The 24533-nt window shown below is 44.4% G+C and overlaps 1 protein-coding gene across 1 annotated transcript in view; it reads left to right on the forward strand.

Moving 5' to 3' along the window:
* The window catches only part of CUX1 (cut-like homeobox 1), a gene marked incomplete at both ends in the record, with an annotated part of 72020 nt that overhangs the window by 2543 nt on the left and 44944 nt on the right, over window positions 1-24533 (forward strand). Inside the window, 3 exons of the mRNA XM_010131785.1 lie at window positions 1128-1251; window positions 3201-3277; window positions 4086-4152. Of these exons, the coding sequence (XP_010130087.1) occupies window positions 1128-1251; window positions 3201-3277; window positions 4086-4152 (268 nt within the window). The remainder of the gene's footprint in view (window positions 1-1127; window positions 1252-3200; window positions 3278-4085; window positions 4153-24533) is intronic.

The following is a 24533-nucleotide window of genomic DNA, read 5'->3' on the forward strand; positions in this document are numbered from 1 at the left end:
ATTCGTAGGCTTTCCTTTTCATGGTAGAGTGTGTCTTTCTACGATGTTTCTGCAGCATGAGAAACTTTTTTATGTCCAAAGATATTTTTTTCTTCAAGCATTGTTAATGGCATCTGTTAATGAGCTGCTGTCTTCAAACCACAGCAGCTCTGTGGAAGCCTGTTGAAGCGTCCTGCTAACTGTGACTCTTCTGGCAGTCTGGCGCGTTTTCCGAATTCCATTATTGTTACAAAGTAGACACTGGTGAACATCCTGCGCTTCCTCGTAGGAGCCCTATAAGGATTCAGTCCTTCCCTGTGGGTGGGATCACAGGGCTCTCACGCAGGAACGGATCAGGGCACCGTCAGAGGCGGTGCTCAAGCTGCAGGTCTGCGCATCGCATCCATTACTGGGCACAGTAAATGCGAACCAGCTTCTTTATCTGAGAGGAGGGTTGCTGCAAATTCCCTGGAAGGCTACAAGTGCACTCAGAAAGTTCTAATAGCTAGTGCTTGTGCGTCAGAGGCGGTGTCGATGACAGGCAGTTAGAGCACAGAGAATCTGAAGGGCTCCAGAGTGTCTGGTGAATCTGAGCTACTGTTAATACAGCAGTTAAACCTTAACTGCCCTATTTTTCAACAGTTGTGAAGCAGAACGTAGCCGTATCCCAGATATGTGTTCAATTAGTGTTAGACTGTGTCTGTGCATGAGCCATGGTAAAACTGCCTCTTCTTACACGAGCACAGTTACGTGAATTAACTGTCTGCTGTGTAAATGCAAACTTAAACCTACGCTGGGACTTTATTAATCTCCGCTGAGCAGTGAGCTAATTTGAGACTAGTCAATAAGGTGATATTATATTTTACAATTGATTTCCCCCCCCTTTTATTTTAAAGTCATGTTAAAGGAACCTTCTTCACTCTGCTTTCCAGCAAACTCCATTGATCCTTCTCAACCTAAACACTTAAAGTTCAATTTAACATTTAGGGAGTAAAAGGTCTCCAAAGGGACTCATATCCATTGATTTTGTGTCAGAGTTGAAGAGCTAAAGTTTAAAACACACTGAGCCTACAGGGTAAAGAAAGCCTTGTGTTGTGGAACCACGTGGAGCTGTGTAAACTCATTCTTCCCCTATTGTTTTTCTGTAGAGGTTACAATAAAAGCACTTAAAGAGAAAATCCGAGAATATGAACAGACCCTGAAGAACCAAGCGGAGAATATAGCCCTTGAAAAAGAGCAGAAGTTACAAAATGATTTTGCGGAGAAGGAGAGGTGAGTGTGCGTGTGCGTGTCTGGAACTGTCGTAGAGGAGGAGAGATGTATTTTTCTGTTCAATCTTCCCAGCCAGGACTCCCTGTTCGGTGCACTGAAACAGCTCATGTATTGAGTGATTTGGCGATTTATGCGTTTGACACGGAATCATTTGATACTCAGCTTTGCTCAGAAAAACAATCGTGCAAGTGTGGAAGTAAAACAAGGACAGATTGTTTCTTCCTGGTTGTGTTCTGGGGAGGGGTGTCATGTTCAGAAGGGTGCAAACCTGCTTTTATTCTTCACTAGCTGCATTGTCCTTCGTGACGCTAATCTTTTGCCATTAGCTGACAGCCTAATTTGGTCCACGGTGTCACTCTGTGTGTCACCGGGCCACTGCACAGCCTGTACAGCCCTGAGCTGTTCAAGGTGAAACGCTGCACCTGGAACCTGGGTAAAAGTCACCCACCTTGCTCCCATGGTGATGTCTGGAAGAGGGAAAGTGTTCCCCAGCGGGGAATTTGCCTTTTCCTACAGGGCAAAATTAAGAAGGATTTTAATTATTTATTGCTAATTTTTGAAAGCATTTTGGGTGTGTTTCTGATCTTTTGCAAATGAGCAAGGGATGTTTGAACCTTGTAGGTTAGTGGGCAAATAAAGGAGGCAGGACAAGACCTGATCTTAAGAGGGTGTTCGCTGAGGCGGTGTTCCCTATCTCACGGATATTTTTCTTCCGTGGAGCGATAACACTAAAGCTGTAATATATTCAGCTTAGTGTGGACACCCTTCAGTTTACGTGAGCTTGTTTTGTGGTGGGCTGTTTGATTAAACTCAGGCCGGAGGGGCAAGAACCTAACGGTGAATGCAAAGCTTTTTTTAATTCATCAGTATCTGTGGTTACTTTTTGATAAGTGGCATGTAAGCAGTGGCTTTAGCAAATGCCATTTAGATATGCTTAAAAATAAAATAAAATGGCAGGTCATGGAATGCAAATAAAAGTGTGTGTAAGAGAGGTTTTGAGTTCTCGGAGTGTATAATTTGGTGTGAAGGGAACTGACGCATGTTTCTTGCTATAAATAGTTATTAACCTGGTCAGCAGTGTTGGAGAATAAATGTATGCATCCTATGGAGTGCAAGTGGGATGCTGGTAGTTTCATAAGCCATTTCACAATTCTGAAATGTGCAGAATATCTTAAAAGCAATGTCGTAAAAAGTAGCAGCTCCTGGGAGATGTTGGAGCAACTCCCTTTCAAAGAAGAGTTTTATACCTCCTGTAGTCTGGCCTCGAGCAGAGACCATGGTGGCTGTACAGCCAGATGACGTTAGAATGTGGATAACGGGCACAAACGAGACAATATTGCCCATGGACATAAGAAATGTGAGCGTATGAGGTTCGCTCATGTTATATAGAAAATAACAATGTGAGATTTGTTTTGAAATACTTGTGTGTTTTTAAAGAGAAGCTAACAATATTACCGCGCTTGGCACCCGTTCCGGCTCCGATGGAACAGCTGCCGCATCTATTCACTGTATCGGTTATGGCAACAAATTCCTTCATTATGACAGTAAAATGGAAATGGATCATTCTTCTTGTACTAACTTTGTACAACAGAGGGTGCTTGGTGACAATTTTCTTAATGTGTGTGACATTTCCAAAACAAATTATGCTCAGGAAAACCTTCCGCTGAAGTTGTCATTTATATAGCAGTCAGCTCTTGTATAATGTTCACAGCTTATGTTGTGAGGTGGCTACACTGCTAAAATTTTAATAAGTGGGACTGCAAAGTATGAACAGTATCGCCGTGCGACATGATTTATGGGTTCCGCTGAAGCACCTTGTAGCCTGTGTGGTGTTGTCAGTTGTCTGATTGCAGTTGAGACGTTTAATCACTCTATCCTCCAGATTTGCAAAATACAAATAAGTTGTTTAACAGGATTATGAGCTCTGTTCTCTTCTCTTCCCTTCATAGAAAATTGCAGGAGACACAGATGTCGACAGCCTCGAAGCTGGAAGAAGCCGAGCACAAAGTCCAAGCTTTGCAAACAGGTTTGTTATCCTTATTCTGACCTATAGCAATGATCAGGCTGGAGGTGAGAGGCCAGAGATCGTTAAACGCATCGGGACTGTGTGTGAACCAGCTCTTGCCAGAGCAGAGGGACCCGACAGCGCCTGAACATGCTTTGTGAATCGGAGCTTCTTTGGGCTTCGCACCTGAAGTGAGCGCTTGTGTTGCAGCTGGTCTGTTGGTACATCCAACGGGCAGGGCCAGGCACGAGGCACGTACAGCTTTAGAGCATCGCTGCAGGTAAAGCAGCCCGTGGAACTTCTCATCCGCAGTGTGTTTTGCCCTGCTTTCACGCATCTCTGAGCTAGGGTAAACACACGAGTGATCTGGGTTCGGGAGGAACCTGGATTCCGCTGGTGTGTCTCTCCTGGTGCTATGGCTTGCTTGCCATTCATTTTCATCTCTGTATACTTAAAGATTCCAGGTCTGGACACATTTGGTTTTGTTTACTGTGGGAACACAAGAAATTTTATGCCCTGAATTACTGCAATAAATATTTCAAATGAGTAAGCAGTTAGCCAGCTTAATAGGAAATTAATAAAGTCTAGCTTTGTTAAGTAGAAGCTGGGAATTTTTGCAACGTAAAAGGAATACAGTAAGAAATGGTGAAATACCGAAAGCTATGTTTTTTCCAAGTCATAATGGTTTGCCTAGGTAGAAGGCGAAAGGAAAGAATTTTTCATCGGGGGTGTACAGCTTTATTTATGGCTGCATAAAAGAAAAAGGAGTAGTCTTTTTGCTTTTCACTGCTTTTACAGCACTCTAATGCTTCATGTTTATGCCTTTTAGCCTTGGAAAAAACCAGAACAGAACTATTTGATCTGAAAACAAAATACGATGAAGAAACTACTGCAAAGTAAGATTTTACTGTTTTCTTTCTATGTCTTCCTCCAGGGTATCAGTGCTTTTTTGTTTTGCAGCTGTCTGTTGGAGACAGACGAGATGGAAGAGGTTCAGGAGACCAAATTTGTTGGAAAACATGGTCATAATTTGGCCTCCTATAGAGAGATTGTTAGTTTTCATATTTTCTTCCACCCAACAAGACGCTTTTCCAGGACCACATGCTGCTGCGTTCCTGGTTTCATTCTCAGGTGCTGCATCTACTATGTAGCTCTTATACTGTGTCTCTCTTACATTTTATTTAGAAATAGGGCAATTTCAGAAATAAGATCTTTACTATGATCGTCCAGTTCTGGTGAAAATAAAATCTGGATTGTAAAGGATTTCTGTTTCACTCTTAGGCACCCTGGTTCTTCCTGCTGTGGGGGTAGCAGTCATCACTCTGCCAAATTCACCCCGAATTACAGAGAGTAGCATTTTTGGCAGGTTTTTCTTGTTTTCAAGTGGAACATGAAGGTAGTCTCAAAAATATATATCATTGCCTTCTTAGTGGTGACTGTTTTCAATTATCCCCTGGTTTTATTAACAATCAGTGCAGGAAACAACAGAAGAGAGACAGACTTCTGCTGTTTTGCTTTGAACCCTTCGTGTTTAAGGGAAGTTCGTAATGAGAAGGAATTCTCATGATCAGCAGTATTAAGCCCGAAGAGTCTTTTCTGTGTCTAGAAATGGGGTGGGAAAGAAAGAGGCATTTCAGATGGGTGTCCCTGGGCTGCTGTAAGGGCGAGGGTTGGAAGACACACATCACATCCCTGTGCCTCCCACCCGCGTCCCGGTGACCCCAGCTTCACCTCTGCTTAGGTGATGGTAGGTGATGGGTGAATGGGCTGGAAAACACTTGCTCCTGCCCTTACCGCCCACTCTGGTACAGGAGGAATGTGGGGCAGGCTGTCGGTAGTCTCCATGCAGGGGCGAGAGAAACTGTAGCCTAAGCTTGATGGGAGGAGTGAGGTGGCCTGGGTTGTGCCTGTAGGTAGGTGCTTTCTGGCGTGGCTCACGGCAGTCTGGGTAATACGAGTTTTCCAAAACCAGTCAAACTGGCAACAAGTTTTAATTTCTTAGCATGGTTCTGCGAGCGCTGAGGATCCCCACTGAGTGCATGGGGAACGTGGAGCTTACCGTGAACCTTAAAGTTCAGTCTGTGGTAGGTAAGAGTCAGCACTTGGAGTTGAAACACCTTTTGCATCATTCAGGATGATCTTTTAGGTAAATTCTAGTTTTGCTCTGTAAGTCCAGTTTCCTTTGAGTTCCACTAAGGTTATCAGAAGTATTTTTTTCCCTCATTGATGTGATCCTTTTCTAAGAGATACGTACTAACGGTTATTTTCATGGAGCCTTAAATTACTGACCGATTGCCTTTTTTTTTTTTTTTTTCCTGCTCATGACTGATGCTGACAGTTCAGTTGCTGTTCTCTTGTCTTGAGTTGCTTCTGCTGGAACAGTCAGAGATCGGGGCTCGGTGGTTGTAAGCACCGAACTAACAACCCCTCACCCTTCCTAATGTTCTTATTTGTTCTCGTTTGCTTCATTTTTTAATACTATTTCCTTAAGTACTGAATCTATTTATTTATTTATTTATTGAATTTATCTTGCACCGAACGAAAATGTACTGCAAAATGTTTGTGTTTCTAGTGTGTTTTGTTCTTTCAGAGAGATTCACGCAGAAATATTTTCATGTGATCTTGACCATGACTCTTACCTAATATCTACAGAATTACATAAAATTGGCAGTATCTGCAGTAGCAAGAGGTTTCATGTGTTCTGCTGCAGAACGATTGTGAAGGCTGGGTCTAGACGATGGTGGTGGTGGAGCTGAATCCTGAAGCAGACACCGAGCGTGTCTCCCAAACTAATGTGCTGCGAAAACAAACTCGTAGGACCTAATAACAGCAGAAGTATTTTATCATTGCTTTGGATATTTGTGGCAGGAGTAGTTCTTGCGTAACAACAGTCATCCGTGGCATTTGTAGCCCAAATTTTGCAACGTGGAAATCCAGAAAGACATGAAAAGGGAACTGGATGTAAGCAGTGAAATGGAGTCATCTATTTTAATTGTAAAAGCTGGGAGAAATGTTGAAAAAACACCCATAAAAACGGTGAAAGACAGTTTGATTCTTTTTAGAAAAGAAACCCTCTTTGATCTAAATCTGAAAAGCTACTTGTATTGCCAATTTTAGTTTAATGTTTTAAAAACATGTGATTTTTATCTTGGGCCAGAATTGTTAGTTGTACAGACGCTTATTTGATGCAGATGAATTGGAGTGCCTTCAGGAAAAAAAAGATAATTGTCAATTTTTTAAAGCTAACAGTGCTTTTAAGATTTTAAATTTTGGAATAAAGCTGTCTTTCAGCTGTTTGGGACTTGTAAAATATTTCCAGCGAAAGGGAAAACAAAAAAGCAGAAGAAAGACGCAGTAAGAAGTCTTCAGTGTCAGTGTTAAGGAGTCTGGGTTTTGTCCTAGTGACTGGTTGTTGAGATCCCAGAGTTGGAAATCATTGTGTCAGCTTGTTTGTTGATCTTTTCACCATGTCCCCGTTCAAAGTGCTGCCTGCACGGTGAGGTACGGCGGTACCGTCTGAGCTTGGTGCCAGACATCTTCAAATGAGATGGGTTGCTGAAATTAAGATCTTCAGTCCAATTAGCTTCTGTCATCCCTGTCTGTAAAAGTCCCCCATGGCTGTCCCAGGGTGACGGGGTACAGCGGGAGCGGCGGTGCTGCCTGTGCCCCTTCCCCCAGCCCCGTGCCTGCAGGTACCCGTGTGCAGGGCACCAGAGGTGTTAGTGACAAGAAGGTTTATTGTGTGCAGTCATCGCAGTCTGTCAGCTGGGGTATCAGAGGCTGGATTTGACAAGATGGCAGCAGCAAAGTTTTCCATGTGTAGGCTTGAAGTAAAATGTAATTAGCCTTTATGTGCAGAACAAGGATCCATTGATGAATACAGCTGGTCTTTGTTTTCTTCTGTCATTGAGTGTGGGAGGTAAAAGTGTTCTTCTTCATGTTTATTAATACAAGATTCCTTAGACAAATGGCAAGCACAGTTTAATATTTGTTGGAACACAGAGGGGCTTGCCAAAACAGTTGTTGTGTAAGAGGATTTCAAGGTTTTCAGATTATAATCATCTCTGGGTTAAATAAATGAATGATTACTCTGCCGTTCTCAATTAAAGAGGCACGTCCTCTCTCGAGGCCCGAGACCGATTTCGTTTGCTGTCCCACACGCTGCTATCAGCAAACCTGGATTTAACCAGCACTAATGAGTTTGATCTGGAGATTCTATCGGAGCTGAAACTAAAAAGCAAACTCAGACTTGAATTTCAGGACAATTAAAGAATGTCGGGGGTTTTTCCTAGTGGAACAGACGTTTTTTCTCCCTCCTCTGTAGAAAAAGAGACATTCTCGTGTGCATTTCCTTAGTTTGCTGGGAACAAACTCTTCTCCTTGCTAGCATCACTCTTTTCGCTCCTGGTTCGCTGCAGAGTCAGAGCAAGTGTTTGGGATTCCCAGCCGAGCAGTTAGTGCTCCCAGCCAGGGCGTTTGAATTCCAGTTTTAGATCAATTCCAGAGCCACCTCTTTGCTCCCACCCCTCCTCTCCCCCAACCTAAAAGAATTCTAATTGGAAAAGGATCTTCGCTTGTAGCGCATACAGTAGGCTCGTTACATTGCTGTTAACATGTGGGTTGAGGCTCTCTGCCTTTGATGAAAGAAAATATCGAATTTCACTGAAACGCTACATTTTTACCAGTAAATGTTAAGTAGTCTTGTGAGGATTTTAGGTACTGCCCCCCCTCCTGCAATAAAAAGCTTTCATAAACAACGCAAAGCAGGAAGTGTTTAGGGTACGGTTGTCAGTCAAAGCAGCTCTGCTACCAGGTTTGTCACCCATGCCATTTGCCCAAAGACGCAGACTTTTTGTTCTTCTAAAAGTAGCGTACACACAGAAACAGCAGTGGGGAGGGAGGTTTTCATAGTTACTGAAGTTGTCATCCTGAAACAAATACTTCCAATAACTCGTAGGGAAATGTTTTGCCTTCCCGTATCTGAAGCAGAGAATTGTCCTTTCATAGGTATAACACATTATTATTTTCTTTGGCCGCATGGCTAAGGGTGGCACAGGAGGGCATTACTGTTGCAGCACCCTTCGGTGCAGTAGCCCAAATTACCCGACTGTGTAGATCCTGCTGACTTCTTTTAATCCTGGACCGCCTTTAATGAACACTGACTCTGGAAACAAACAGAGTCGCCAGACCCTGCTTTGTGATAGAGGAGAGCGTTTCATTGGTGCGGAAAACTTGGCCCCCAGGATTTGACTATCAGAGTTTAATTCTGCTTGTCTCGTGGTGGTGATAGACCTCAGGTCGGCAAGGTTGGGGATACCAGGGTGGGCACTGCACACGTGTCTCCCTGCTCCAAAGAGCTTACAGCATGATGTCATGACAACGTAAAAGAAGTGAGTGACACAAATAGGTAGAAGCTCAGGAGTGGGAGGACAAAGTAATGGCTATTTTCATCCCTATATCCTGCTTGAAAATAAATCCTCCGGTAATCTGCAGAGAGTCAGAGGTGGGTGACAGATGGGGAGTGCTGGGGCAGAGGCAGGCGGTGGTGTCAGGCAGGGAGGAGGCTGCGGGGAGGACAGTGGGGAGCTCATCAGCGCCTCATGTTACCTGCATGCAGGCACAAGGCACCTGAGATTCCGGTTCTGGGGAAGGGAAGAGGTTGCGTGGATTATACACCAGAAGTGCAGTAAGAGAAGGGATTGCCTGTGCTTTTCGAGTGTTTGAGGTGATGGGTGCTCCTCTTCCTGCTCATCATCAAACGGACCTGTTCTTCCGGCATCAGAGTAGAATAAAGCTCTAAAGATGAGGCTTTCTGCATAGAAGGAGTTTAAGATTGGGCTTGAAGACAGAGGGCCAGTAGTTCTAGAAAAGTATGAAGAATTATTTCTGCCTAAAGTTGTGGGATGGAATTAGAGTTCAAGTATTCATGTGAAATCCTCTGTTACGTTGGGGCAAATCTCAGTTAACTTGGACTTCGGGGAAGTGATTCCCAATATGCAGTGAGAATTGAATTTGGCCCATGAATTATTTACATTAATTCTTTTTTAACAAATCTTTCTTGTTTAAGTGCAGGCTGGTACCAATATATCACTTCTCAGATGTTTGTAGTCTTCCATTTTGATGGTGCTCAGGGTCAAACTGAATAAAAAATAAAGTCGTGCTTCCTCCAGCATCACATAATTACTGTGATAGATGGTCTCAAACGCCGCTTCCCCCCACTGAGCATGAAATACTGTAGTTAGGGTGGTTGTGTTGTACATGACTTGAAATAGCTCCTCTTTGCTGTGCCTTTAAGGTCTTAAAGTTTCCTATTTCCTGTTCTTTTGATGAGTCATTAACTTCTAATGCTCGTCTCTGGAATTATTGCTGTATTTAAAGCGATTTCCCTAAAAACAGGAGATGGAGAACTTCATAGGCCATGTCTCTTACAGTTTTTTCTCTTCTTAAATTTCCTCTTCCTCCTGCCATCGGTGAAACCCCAGGGGTAGTGGTAGTGGGGGGCAGGAAACTGGGCAAGATGTTAGAAAGAACTGGGGGTTTTTTACGAAAAAAAGAAGGGGGAAGAAAAATGGAATGCCTTAAATCTTACTGAAAGCTCTGTCTGCATCTTACAATTTCAGATATTTGTTACGAGTTTTAACTGTGCCTTATGCAAAACTCAACAGGCTGAAAGTCACTGTGTAACATTAATCTTCTGCTTAAAACTCCAGAAGTGAAGATGAATGAAAATACTTTGGAGATCTGCTTCTTATTTTGATCAAAAGCTCGTGTGTGAAATAGGGCTGGAAAGCCCATGTGCAAACCAGCCTTTTTTTTGTCAAGAAGAGTCGCAGGACAGTGTGCTGTGGGGAATGCATTACAGCGTCACAGTGACACACTTGCCTCTCTGAAATACCGAGTGCTTGCTCTGAAATGTTGTCATTAGCCTTTACTTTGGGGTAGGGAAACTGAGGCATGAGGAGTAAGTATAACGCTCAAAGCCAGCAAGTCCAATCGTGGCTGGAGCCTAGAAATAGGCAGACGTGAGAATCATAAACCACAAACTGGCAAAAACTTTCTTTTTCTTTTAGTTTCTAAGGGTGCATGTCTGAGAACCCCCTGTGTGTGGGGTTTGTCGGGGTTGGTGCTGTCGCTGCGCTCCCTTGTCTCTCTGGCTAGAGTCGCAATGAGAGCAATTACTTAATGTAACTTTCTGACAGCACAGAAGTGCCCTAGGTCCTTTCAGGGGTTTTTTGTTTGTTTGTTTTTTAACTTTGAGTGAGAGTGTTTGGTTCCTTTTTCTGTTATAGCCTAAGAGCTGGTGTTATTTAACAGCCCAAAGTAGAAAAAAAGAACTTTGGGGTATTCCAGCATGTTCTGGTCATTGCCCTGTTATCTGTAACCATGGGTTGACATGAGATTCTTAGACGGAATTCCTTAAATAAATGCAAAGTTCTGTGTCAACAGGCCTTACGCTGCTGTGCCAGCCCTGCTGTTGGTCATTCTGACCGTGCCTGCACCACAGCTCCTTCCTGGGCCTGAAACCACACGGGAGAGGCTGCAGCATCCTTGGTGCTGCAGCTGTGTGAAATCACAAGGGGCCGAAGTGTCCCTGTCGTGTCTGTTCTCGCTTCCTCTTGCTGGCGCCACACCTCTTCAGGCTATGGCAAGCTGCCTTAGTCCTTCCTCCAAGCAGAGGGACCATGAGATATTCCCGCAGTCCCAGCCTGCCGGCAGGAACTGGCTTTCCCCGCGAGTCCGGCAAAAAGGTGAACCAATTTTTTGAGCCATCTTGCTGCAGTAGCTCATTTTATCTGTAACAGCTGTAACCTCTGCAAGGTGCCTGGAGGCCTTTGTGAGGAAGAAGAGGAAGGAGCACCCTCCTCACAAAGGCACATCTGCCCCTAGGCATGGACAAGGTCCTTAGGCCAGCATGGACCAGTCAGCTGAGCTTGGTTTTCAGGCAGCCTTTTCATGTACGTCTACAAATTATAATAGTCTCATTTTTTTGAAAGCAGAGTAGCAAATCAACAGTTATTTTGGTAAGTAGCTCTTCCTTGTGAGGTCTGGTCTGTGAAAGCAGGGCACGTGATTCTGCTACCGCTCCTTCAGCACAGCTACTGCTGGGCTGGGATCATGGGGAAGGCAGTCGGGATAAATCCTTGAATCATCAGGAAGAAATGGTTCATCTGTTTTCGATCAGGACCTGCCCTGTGTCCTGTGCAGGGTTAGCACTGCCAGTCACACAGCAAAGCTCCGCATCAGGCTCCAGGTGGAACTGGCAGTTGCTGCAGTACCTGGCCACGCATCCAGTGGGTGGGCTTTCCTTACTGGTGTTTGTTTGAGACTCTCCTTGTGCTCTATAGATGGATTCCAGCTGCTTTTCCCACTCCCACACAATGCCAGGCGAAAAAATGAGTCACGTAGTGTGTGTTGTGCTCCCTCATTTAAAGGAAAGAGGTGGCTCTCCTGAACGGGAATGGGAGTTCAGGGAACTTTGTAAGATCCCAAGCACTAAAACTCTGTATCCTCAAAGACAGTCTCTTTCTTCTGCCTTTATCTTTCCCTTTGGAAAACCACGTGTTTGCTGTGCGAGCTGGCAGACCTCCTGTGTACCACGTTGTTTCATAAAGAACTTTCACGTTTGTCCAGAGCTTTCATTTGATTTCGTTTGCCTCTCCCGAGAGCAGGAGAGTGTGTGCCATCGCTGTCAGGGGCTGTACCTGGCACAGCCCTTATGGAAGTATCCCTGTGCTCTTTCCTCATCAGACAGGGTTTTTAGCGTCTCATTGAATGTAAAACTAAATGTGTCTGATCCCGTCCCTGCCTCCAAATGTGGCTATGACGCCACAGCTATAAGCCACCTTACTACAGGAACAGGGACATTATCCTCTCCACAGGAGAGGATAAAATAAAATGCTTTAAATGCTTTGAAAATAAAAAGCATTTCTGTTTGGTATTATCAGTACTGTTGATGTTGGGAACTTCGGCGTGTTCACATTACTGAGGGTAGAGGCTACAGACTGAAGTCCTGTGCCTGCAGCACTCAGCAGGGTCATCCCTGCTGCCTTCACAGGGGCTTCAGAACTTCTGGCAATTATTTCTCCTGCCCACCCCTGTGAAAATCTTTGACTCCCATTGTAGCCCTTATCCTGGGTGCCCATGTCAGAAGCAGAGCCGGGAGGGGAGTGTCACCCTCAGCGCTTGCACCTCTGCGCCTGCCCTGTGCCCTGGTTGCAGAAGAAAAGGGAGTTTTGCTCCGCAGATTTTTAGCAGTTGGGGCAGTGATGTGGCTGTGAAACGGTGGCATTTCCAGTAAGCCAAAGACTTCTCTGAGCAGCAGTCACAGCTCGGAGCAGGTCAGTGGGTGGGTTGGGCCATGCTTCCTGCAGATGTCAGAGGAGCCTGTCCCGTCTGCTGCGGCCCCTTCTAATCATCCTGGAGACATCTCTTAATGGGACCTAAGAAATATTGTCTCATTTACATATCCTCTGATCTCAATTAAAAGACAATAACGCCATGTGGGATTGCAGGTTTGTGTCACAGAAAATATCTGGTACGATGAGAGGAATCTCATTATCTTGATGAAAATTTTTAAATATATGAATAAGATTTTAGAAATAATATCTTTGTGTAAGAAACTGAGAATCCCAAACAGAAGGAGGTAGGAACCAGGAGCACTAACTCAGGGATTTGGAAGAGAAGGGTCTTGGGCAGCTCATGGAGCAGAAGGGATGGGGCAGGATGGTGCAGGCACTAAGACCAAGAAAAACAACAGACAACCTGCAGGCCTGTTAATACCTTCATTAGCATTCATGTAGAGCATTAAATAAACAAATGCATTTACAATCCTGTAAGCCTGATACTGTTAACCCTTAACATTTACCTCGTGTGTTTCTGCAGGAGCAGATTCCAGCAAAGGCTCTGATTTTGTGCCTGTGCCAGCCTGACCTCCTATTTGTTTGGGTTTTTTTAACATAGTGAGAAACTGGGGAGATTGGGCAGGAGAGTGCCCACTATCAAGCAAGGATCAAATCCGAGAAATCAAACCACTGGGTGGAAGAAAGGACTGTGTCTTCCCTTCTTTTGCTTAGATCAAGCTTCTTGATGTGCAGAATAAACCCTAGCTGACTGAATCCTGCTTGCAAGTTTTCAGTGCCTTTTAGTAACCAATTCTGAACAAAGCAGAGATTTGACTGAAGCACTGCCTTAGCATTGCTAATCCTTCGTAGCGGATTTTCAGTGGCTTGTAATAGGTGATCTTTGATTACTTGTGATCACCAACTAACAACACGTCTTCATACCTTCCCTCAAACTACTGAACTTGCAACTGAGTAGTGTGGTTTTTTCCTTCCCCCAATACATTTTTTTATTTGTGAGGGAGTTAAGGCCAGTCTGGACTGGATTTGTTTTGTGCTGGCTGCCGGCATAAATCTCTTCAGTTCCCCGTGGACCGCACATGGTGGATGATAAACCTGCCCTTCGCCACCTCCTTCTGGGAGACCTCCTGTGGTTCAACACTCGTAACCTGGATTGGGGGCTGCAGTCACTCTGGTTGCCAGATATGCTAACAAACTTATATGTGTGTGTGTATGTATATATATATAAAAATATACATATAAAAGAATACAGAGGCAATCTGGGTCCAACTGCTCACACTGTCTTCCTTTTCCTTCCTTTGATTTAAAATTCCACACTGGGAAAAGTGAATCTTTCTGTTACGGTTGGTGCTGAGCAGATTGCAGGGGAGGATTGTGAAGCAGGTAACTCTCTTTGCACGGTTTCCTCCAGAAATGGTGTTTACTGATGTTTCATTTCCTGTGTATTTGCCCGTTTATAGTGTGTGGGTTATTAACCTGCTCGAACACAGTGGTTATTCCAGACAGATAACCTGAGGGGCACAGATGGCTTTCATAAAAATGTAACACCCACTGCCACCACCGCGAACCCTGTCACCTACCGGTTGGGTTGCCATAAATTGCTGTGAAATGCACGCGGCCTTAACCAGTAGTGAGAGGCGCATAACTTAACCACGGAGCAGCTAACCAGCTTAATAAATCTACATTCTCTCTTTGCTGGAGACACTTCAGGGAAGGTGGGAACAATTTCTACAGCCCGTTATCCCACGTGGTCGCGGGAATGTAAAGGGTAAGTAGAGGTGTTCTGCGGCGAGGTTCCCCTTCCCCGCTCTCTCTTCCACCCTCTGTGTTTGGGAACCTCTCTCCTGTGTAAAACAAATAACAGCGCTGCCAAGCAGCCAGGTTTGCAGCTGGAGCGCCCAGCATCCTTGTTCAGGGCCATCATTAAAAGATTTCATGAAACAGCCTTAAAAATGAAAAGTTTCCTTTCCGAGAGAGAGAGAGATAATTGAACTCATTGATTTGTTTCACGGTTTGTTTGCCCTTTCATTCCCTTCCTGAGGTGCTGTTTGTTGAGGAATGTCTCCAATTGCCAGAAAGACAGTGGGGTGTCTGATATTTCCCCGGCAGCTCCTTTCAGCCCGAGCAGAGGACTGTGGCAAGCCTGCGAGATGAATTTTTAATGCAGAACTTTATAACATAGCCCTTGCAGCACGGCTGCACTACTCTCTGGAGCTTTCAGATTTAATGCTCTGATGAACAGAGCACAGACTTGGGGCATTCGACAGCAGTCAGAATTAACCCTTAGACTACCAAGTGTGTAGCAGTTAATTTCCCTGTAGATTAATACAGACGTGGGAGAAAGGATTCCAGATGCTCCTGTGTTCGAAATACGAATTATCAAAATAACTTGAAATTTGACCCTCAAATTTTTCTGTGGTATATTTTCCGTCTTTTGCTAATAATTGGAATTTTACAGCTATTTACTTTTCCTGTGCTCAGCAATGATGCAGTCATTTGGTGTTGGATAAAACGATGCTGTCTTATCCGCTGTCTGATCTCTGATAATGACCTGTGCTGGTAGGCGAGCTGTCCAAAAAGGGAAAAAATTAAATTAGCTCTGTAATGCATCGCTGTAGATTAATGTGCCGTAGGAATGTTCTTCCAGATCGTATCAGTTAGATGTTTATGCCATGGATCGTGATAGTTTATCCGAGGGGATTTTGCCCTGTTTGGAATATGATCTTGACTACGTGTGGATGTTCTCCTTGGTCCATCAATGTATTGACCTAGCGAGAGGTGTAGAGCCCAGCAGTGTAGCTCAGTAGTCCATATTATTACTCTGCAGGGCAAGAGAACGTGTTTGTCAGCGTTGAATTTCATCTGTCATAAAGCTGCCTATTCACCTGGCTTGTTTTAGTGTCTGGACTTTTTACTCTTCTGTGGTCTTGGTAATAATAATTCTGCTTTACTGCAGTTCATGCCACTGTGCTGTTCATGGGCCTTTCTAAATCATCCCTTATTAAACAATACCAGTCGTAATATATTATCTGGAGGAATTTTGCTCTCAAAATCCTTTCAGGTCTGTCTGTTTTTCATAGATGGTTCTTCTTGGTAGTCAAACATGTCACAGCCAGGACTGGCCTTGTGGAGGGTCTTGGCGGGATTTTGTCAGGAGAAAAAAGCAGCATTTGTAGGTTTATTTTTATGACGGAGGAGTCCAATGTATTTAACTTGTGATAGGACTGGTGGAAGCCAGAGAGAATTAAACAGGACACAGAACCTGCAAAAATATTAGTGGCATTTGTGAGAAGGACTTAGTGAGGAGATCGTACTCTGGTGGTGTTAAACCATCTGCCTTTGAGACCTTTGCGATGTTCTTAACTGGTACCACACAGTACACTTAGGCTTTTTATTCATAAATCAGCGTCTCGGCTTTGGTGAGACATACACGCATTTGTTTCAGACAAGGTCTTTTAAGCAGCTTGGCTTATTGATAATAGACCCAAGATTGTCTTTATGTCCTCCACTGTTATTACTGACTCATGAGATTAAGGTTTTCAAGGCTTGTTTCTAAATATGGAGAGATCCCGTCAGTACTTCTAGGCATCTATTAACTTTACTTCCATAAAAAAACACTAATTTTGATGGAAAAGTTAGTTTAAGGCTTTGTCTTATAGAAAGGACACTCTGTTTCCATGTGCTGTACTGGTGATTACCTCTATGTCGTAGTTTTGTTGTATCAAACGTGCTACTTAAAATAAGGCTAATGACTCAATTTTGCCATATGCACAAACAGCACACAGGGCAAGGCAACCCTTGGTTAATGTGGATACTCTTCCAGTCCTCGGATGGAAAAGTGGAAGTGCTGTTCTGGTGCTGCTTTTTGGAAAGATAAATGTACCCAGGTAGAAGAACCTATAATGCATTTGCTGACCATTCACTTGAAGCGTGCCATCCACTAGGTCATTCTGTGGTGAATGGAAATACTCTTCACTTCACCAGAGGAAGAGAGGTGCAGATGACGTCTGTCATAGTAATAATGCCGTGCTACCACTGACTGACCCGTCACTTGGGCATTAGAACTCAGGGAATGGACAACCTGAATCTTCACAGCGTTTTTCATGTTGTACCTGTGTGGTGCTTTAATATGGGAGACTTCTGCTTTTACGGAGCCAAAGTGGAAATATTTATTTAATGAGTTGTAGCAGGTTTTTATACGCATAGTGGTAGAGTTGAGGAGCATGACTCATAGGAAGTAGAAAGATCAACAAATTCAGTGCGTTTAACTGGTGAAAGTTCCTTGCCACTGTCCTTCCCGCTGGGGGGAAGGGACTGAAGACTGCGGAGGAGCAAGAGACGTCTCTCAACCTGAATTCCAGAGACGCCTTTGCCCAGTGCTCCCTCTTGACCCATATCCTAGTGATAAGCAAACGGGGGTCATCTAGAGTGTCTCGACATAGATGCTCACCTTCTGTGACTTTGAAGTGTGCCCGCGTGGCTGGAAGGATCTTTTCCTGTTACCGACCCAAGATAAAGCATTGAATTTTTATTTTAATATTTTAAATTGCATGTGAACGGAAGAAAGTAGCTGCTGTAGCAAGTTAAGCTTTTTAATGACAGATTTTCATGTTGAGATATGCAGGATCTGTATCAGGATGCCGTATCTGGACTTGGTTAATCTTGGGGCTCAAAGCCAGAATTAATACAAGTTCCACTTTAAAAAATGCACGTAAATGACTGGAGTGGCTTATATTTCTAGGGCAGAAGCTGAAGTAATTAAATTGCAGCAGAGCACATGATACTGGTGTCGTTGAAGATCATGGTAAGAAAGTATTCCTCAGAAATGTACAGTAGCTCTTTTAATAACTTCCCAGTCCTGGCGTGGTTTGTGGAGCCGGTGGGGAGATGTGCATTTGCATTGCAACTCGCCATCAGAGTGTGACAGCAAACAGCGCCTGCCATTTGAATGCTAACAACTGACAAGTCATTTGGTGCAGCCATTTGCCAGTTTAATGGCTTAAGCAGCTTAGTTTTAATTAAACTGCAGCTTCTGTGTATGATACCAGAGAAAATAATGGTCTACTTAAAGCTGAGTTGTTTAGTGTTGTCCTGTACTTGGTGAAGATACCCACAGCTTGTGTTTCAGCGTTCAACTGGAGCGTTGTCTGCCGTTTCATATGCAGAATTTGTTTGCAGCAAAGTCCCTGTCGGGGTATGGATGAGCTTTAATCTGTCCGTTAAGTGCAAACTCAGGGTCGCAGTTGTTCCTTGGGCAGGAAGAGCTCCATCCCCTGACTGCGGTTCCAGATGTGTTTCATCACAGAAGTGCGTAGGCTGGGAGATCCTTCACCCCTTTACCGAAGGGCTCTGGGAGCGGGGGACTGGGAGCTTATTGATAACGGGGTAAAACTGGCTCCTCCTGTCAGAAGAGGACGTCTTTGTCTTCCTGACGTGAAGACAAAGCGACTGAGAGTCTGTCATAGGGGGAGTGGGGGGTCTTGTGGTCTGTCAGAAATTAATTTCCTAGAGAGTAAGTGACTGTCAGGAGGAACAGGCATGTCCTCTGCATATCACTCCTGGGATCTGGAACTAGAAACTCATTTTTGCTGAGCAGTTGCGCTGGAGGGGATAACCTCCTCATCTTCAGGAGTCTTTTGACTAGCTCCAGAACGAGAGTTTGGTGGGGATCAGCAGAGGAAGGTGGCGTTGCTGCTTGCAGGCACAACTCCTGTTCTTAATCATGCTGCTTCTCAACTGATATCTTTTTTTTTAAAGTCTTTTTTATTTTACAAGGAGCATGTGGCGTGGGATTGCTGTATTCTTTGGCTGATGTTCCTTCCTTTCTCAAAGAGAATGGTGTAACATGAACTTCTGCACAGCAGATGAAGATTTAACACTTGGACTACTTAAGATTAGACCTGTGACATCATGTGTAGACAACCGATTATAAACGGCCTGGATTACAGAGCTATTCCTTTTGATTTCTGGTATCTGAAAATGTCAACCTCAGCACTTGTTTCCCTGCTACCTGATCCCTCTGTGCCAAGAGCCACGAGCTCCAAATAAGTCAAAATACTTTGCAGGAATTTTTCTGTCTTCTTTATTTCTCCTTTTCATTTCCCATCTCTCCCTCTTCAGTCCTCACATACTATGAAAGCCTTTGAGTCAGTGTGGCAGTTCATGCAAAATCTGTTACACCCACATGAACAACAGTAAGGAGGCAAGCAGAGGGGTTTTGAGGTTAGGAAGGTAATAAAAATCCAGAATGCACAAGGTTGAGTTCAAGTTGTGCTTATTGGGGCAAGTATTTCACGTCTTGAACTAGACCCTCTGGAGACTGGTGCAGCCTAGCATTGTCTGATTTATTTAATCACATTTACATGAAATCAGATATATTCATCAACAGAGCAAATTGAATGAAAACATTACTCAACAGAATTTCTGGCTTTGATAACAGAAAATACACTCTAAGTTTTAGCTAGCGGCACTGCTGTTCCTAGCTCGACAGCAGATCATCCACAAAGGAAACGAGGACCAGAAGGCTGCTGCTCTCCGTGCCTTCCCCTCGCGTTCCCTGTGTGATAAATAGATGTCCAGAGCCCCCAGCAGCGAGCCTTGAGGACAGCGTTCGTTAGCATGTCGCAGTGGGAAGTGCCGTCCTGCAGGCAGGAAGGAGTGACCCGCGCTGCTGTTTGTTCAGGAGGAGAAGCGATGGTCTCCATGTGTGGAGAAGGAAATGCTGCCTTGTTCTCGCTCACTCCAGACTCGGGCTGGACTCCGAGCTGTCCTGCGGCGGGGCCCACCCTGTTGCACTCTGGTCTTTGCCACATTGTGCACAGATTGGGGCAGAAAAGGCCTTTTTAAACAAGCAACTTGAACCTGTAGCTGGTGGCTACTCAGTTATGTGTACATAAGCTTCTTTCAGTGGGATAAAATAAACAGCAAATTAGTATTTGTTTACAAGACGTGGGTGAATGGATGGATTTCTGTGCTCCTATTTCATTAATTATTTGGGGAAAATGCCAGTAGTCTATTAGAACTGTAGTCACAGCAAGGGGGTAGGGGTTACAGTTGGATTTTTTAATATTGCTGGCAAAAAATACGCACAGGAAGTGGCACATAGCAAATAATCAGCTGAATTTTGTTAGTTATTCCAGTTTGTGGTCGCAGCAGCCTGTCCTTGGCTTTCCATCTGACTGTCTTAAAATACGCTGTGACTTCGTGCAGATAGAAAAAATTCACCCATCACGTCTCTTTCTTGTAGGAATTGTAGAGATACTACATCGCTGTTCTAATCCCGCAGGTATCTGGAGCTCCCACCTTGTGCTTTACTGGTCTTTAGTCGTCGTGGCTAATCAAGGAGATGTTCTTGTTGCCAGTCACAACAGGAAGATAACACAGAGACTTGCTCAATGTCATGTGCTTCGGAGCTTGTGTCACCAAACAGTTTATCCTTTTTTTCCCAGCGCTATCTACTTTTAAGGGCTTTGTTTTGCATGCTGTTGCGAATACATTTGCTGTGTGCATTAGTCATTTACAGTACTTAGATCCTGTAACTATTAAATTGTTAACATTTGGAGCCAGCTATAATTATCTTTTATTGTTATTATTTTTAATGGACATAGTGCTTTCTGTCCTCGCCAGCTTTCCTAAACATTTGAGGGATCTTTAAGGTATCAGTTACACGGAAGCACCAGTCTCTGTTTATGCTGCTTGTTTTCTACCTTTCTAAATACTCTGATCACTAAGAATTTTTAATCTGCATGAAGTTTTCCTTTCTCCTGAATGTCTAAAATGGACATCCCAGGGAAAAAGTAGACCTTAAAGGCCTGGCTGTGCACAACCACCATCTTCCGTGGCTGCGCGTTTGGTGTCTCAGAGAGCTGCTGTAGCCGGACACGCACGCTGTGTTGTGGTTGTTGTTGTTGTTGTTTATGGAGCTGTTCATTTAGGAACAGCTCCATAAACCCCCTGCAAATACCGGTTGATGTATGTGCTTGTTGGTTTGATACCCGAAACAGTGGAAGAAGTGGTAGTCACCAGTGTCAATTGCTGGCTGTTCTACCAGACATTCTTTTTAAGTGCTGGTTGTTCTGATACCTTATTTGGATTTTTCTGTATCTGAAACCGTAAAAGCCAGAGGTGCATTAACTGCACTTTTTTCCTAGTTTATTTGGTGGGGAGGCGAGCGGGGAGGAAAGACAATCCCATTGATGGTAGCGGAGTTCACATCTCAGGGACCATCCATGGACAGGCATTTCTTTGAGCCTCTAATTAAGATACTGTGGATGTCAGGGAAGGTGGAAGACTCTGAGCTGTGCACAGTGTGGCCAGGCTGGCTGCAGGAGTATTAAGTGAGCTCTGTGTTGATGGTCTAGATCAGTGATTTCCTGTGTGTTCTGCAAATTCCTGCAATTCCACTGGTTATTGCAAAGAGGTCGTAGAAATAACTGTGAAAGGCAACAGTCATAACTGTAGGTGTGCCCTGCTAGTGTTTCATGGTGTGATGGAAAACTCCACGTAGCCTGAAAGTTAGAAAGATTAGAAAGCACCTTTGCAGATCCCCTGGTGTCTAAATTTCAGCTGGGACTTGGTCCTTTTAACCCTGCTGGGTAACTGTCCATAGGACAGCAATGACTCTTGTCTTGTCCCTGTCCATTGCCTTCATACTGTCATCGTTGTTGGAGTTTTAAAATACAGTATCTTGATGTTAAGTATGTCAGACTGGATTAACTCATCAGAAAACCATTTCAGTACACGGCTTCTAACTGATAATGGGTGTACTGGTGTATGTTTGCCCTCTTCTCTGAAAGACGGTGGCCACTAAATATAGTGAGTGAGCTATATAGAGTGAGTTATTCTTATTATGTAACATCTCTATCTGGCTGTACTCTGATTAAATAATCTATTTTCTTGGCAAAGGAGTACGAGTTAATTTTCTGTTATTGATCAAAAACATATTTTAGCTGTGATACAGAGGACTTATTTGTCTTGCTGCCTGTTGGATTGATTTTTGTCACCGCCTGGTTGTCAGTGATGCCGTGGTGCCGCGTTCGCTCGAAGCAGAGCCAGGTAGTTCACTGGCAGCGGTGAGACACGCCAGGCACGTGCCAGTTCTCACCCAGGGCAGTATTTAACAATCGTAATGTAGGGTAGGTAAGCCTTGCTCTTTCTCTTAACACTTTTTTTGCCTGGTTTTTGGTGACTGTATTGTCTGGTATCTGTTAACTGAGCTTTTTTCATTTAACATTTCCTCCCACACAGTTTTTTCCTAGTTGCTTCCTGTTCCCTTGTGTCTTCTGCCTACATAGTTTTGGTACTGTAGTAGGTCAGCTGTACCAAATACCCTAAAATAAGCTACATGGCCTGGACCCGGGGAAGCCTACACCATTGACCATTTCTGGGAAGAAATTTAAGGAAAACATCCCTGGATTAGAGTTGGGAGCTTTACGATGTATTCAGGCATCCTGACCGTGTAGACCTTCCCCTCCCACACCCTGTGTGTGTGTGCAACAGCAGAGTGGGCTTATTTCTGCTCTAACATCAAATAAACTCTTGTTGCACGCGTCAGCCTCTGGCTTGGGAAGGTGATGCAGCTACAGCAACCTGCAAGGGATGGCAGGCGCTGGGGGAAGGAGGCAGAGCTGCCTGCAGCTGAAGGGGCCAACAAGTCTGGCCCCATCCTCTCTGTTTGTATAACACTTCAGAAGCAAAGGAAGGTTCCCTGAATTGCTGATTTACTGCTTAACGCCATAAAAGGAGCTAAGCCTAGAGACAACAGCAGGAGACTAGATAGGCTGTATTTGGAAAGGTTAAAACTTTTACATGTACAGCACAGGAATTCCTGGCACAAACTGTCCACTGAGGGTAAAAGAAGGGGAAATTCCCCCGCTCCAGGGCTCATGCTCCAGAGAGGTACGCAACTGAACCCAATAAACTGAGGACAGAGAAGCTGCATCTTTGCAACCAGTGTGTCTTCCCGAGGGGTCCCATCGAGCATAGAGCCTGCTGTGTAGGTCCACACCCAGCCCGCATGTCCAGCTCGGCAGCTTATGGATCAGCCCAGGTCTCGAAGGTGAGACTGTGGGGCTGGGCAGAGGGTGTCACGCCTGGAGAAATGTGGGTGCTGTGGCAGGAGGGAGAGGGGACCGAGGTGGAGCTGTGGCACTGATTAGGGTTGTAGGATTACCCATATACCTCCTGAGCTCAGGGGACAACCAGGGAAGGGTGTTTGGCCCCTGAAGGTCTAAACCGCGTGAACTTGCTCATTAAGCTAATGCTGGCTTTGTGGCTCTGAGACCCGTTGGCTAATAGAGACAGCACTGCATTAAAATTAGGTGCATCCAAAAGGTGGGTCAGCATTGTCTTACATCCATCCCTGCAACCGCCATTGGTTACGTTGAGGAACGATGGTTTTCATCCGCTGAAGAGGCTTCTGACATCAGCCTGTCTTTCGGATATAGTAGAAATGTCAAGGAATTGTTGTTAGCAACAGAAAACTATTATTTCCAGTTCAAATTCTTCTTCTGCAGAAATGCTAAACCTGTTACATCAGCTGTTGAAACAGAATAATCAAATAGTTCCATGCCACAGACTACAATATTAGTCAAGCCCGGAGCTGTTTTTCTTCAGCAGTATTTTAAAGGCTAAACAACTGCTGAAAGGGAAATGGAGAACTTGAAAAGTGTTTCTGCAAATACAATTGTAAATGGTGAAATTAGAAAATACTGCACTGTTGTCCTCCAAGGGCTTGTGGCAGTACCTAGTGGTGCTGGGTTTCGCCACGAAGGGTTATTTAAAGTGATTTTGCTGTCTAGTATATATCTAGTTTAGATTCTGTGTAGACAAGCAATCTGTCAATCATATTAGTGAGCATGTCTCATAATCCGATGCAACTGGAGGCTTAAGTTAGGAGCCACTTTATATATTCAGCAAAGATGTAAAAATAAAATATGCTGGATACTCCGCTGCTGCCAGCAACTCAAGTGAAGCTGCGCTGATTCGCACCAGCATCTAATTGGTGCCAGCCTACCATCCAGCTCCTCAACCAAGGAAAGCTCCTGAGGGCCACTGGAGACTGAGTCTGCTTTTCGGGGTGTCCCACTGGAGTGAGAGCACGTCTAGATGAGGGAAGGGAAGGAGAGGAAGGCAGCTCCTTCGTCTGAAGACGGGGTGGTTTTTCTGTGTTGCAGGCATCATCTCCATGAACTAATAATGAACTGGTTAAACACAACCTGCCTCTTCTTCTTTGTTTTTTCTATTCTGTGGTCTCCCCTTCCCTCCTTTGTTTCCTTCTGCCTGTCTCTTTGCAGTTTTGTCACTCAGGTCAGTAGGGCCCACGCTATCCATAACTATAAACTGAAACTGGTGCCATGACTGCACGTTGACTGAAGTAGTCTTTCCATTCTGAGCAAAGCTGGAACAAATTGGGAAGAGAGAAAACCTTATTGATAATGGGATGCGTTATTATAAAGATAACAATCATCCTGGTTGTTACCTTCAGCCCAGCAAAGGCAAAACCTGCTCAAAATGTGCGGTAAACACGTCTCCCATCATGCTTTATGCTATTTTCAGTCCAGTTATTGGCTAGAAGAACGTCAGTTACCTTTATCAGAGACCATGTAATGCTGTTTTCTTCCATAGCCAGAAGGAAACGCTTGAGTAGCTGGCAGAGAACAGGCACATCACCTGTGTTCGCTTCTGAAGCCAAACACATCTAACACATCTATCTTCCCTAAATACACCTCCCGCTAGAGTGTTACTGCAGAGTCAACATTTAGCTTTTCTTTTGCACAGTGTGCATGTCCTTTACATAAAAAAATGGCAAAAGGTAAAAATAAGTCACTTTTTTATCCAGATTCTATCCCTAAATAATGCCTTTTTGTTGCCCATGGTAAACCACTGACCAGGTGCTACGGGTGCGTTTGGCAGTGTAG

This window comes from Buceros rhinoceros, unplaced genomic scaffold (assembly GCF_000710305.1).
Source record: "Buceros rhinoceros silvestris isolate BGI_N320 unplaced genomic scaffold, ASM71030v1 scaffold32082, whole genome shotgun sequence".
Taxonomy (NCBI): Eukaryota; Metazoa; Chordata; class Aves; order Bucerotiformes; family Bucerotidae; genus Buceros; species Buceros rhinoceros.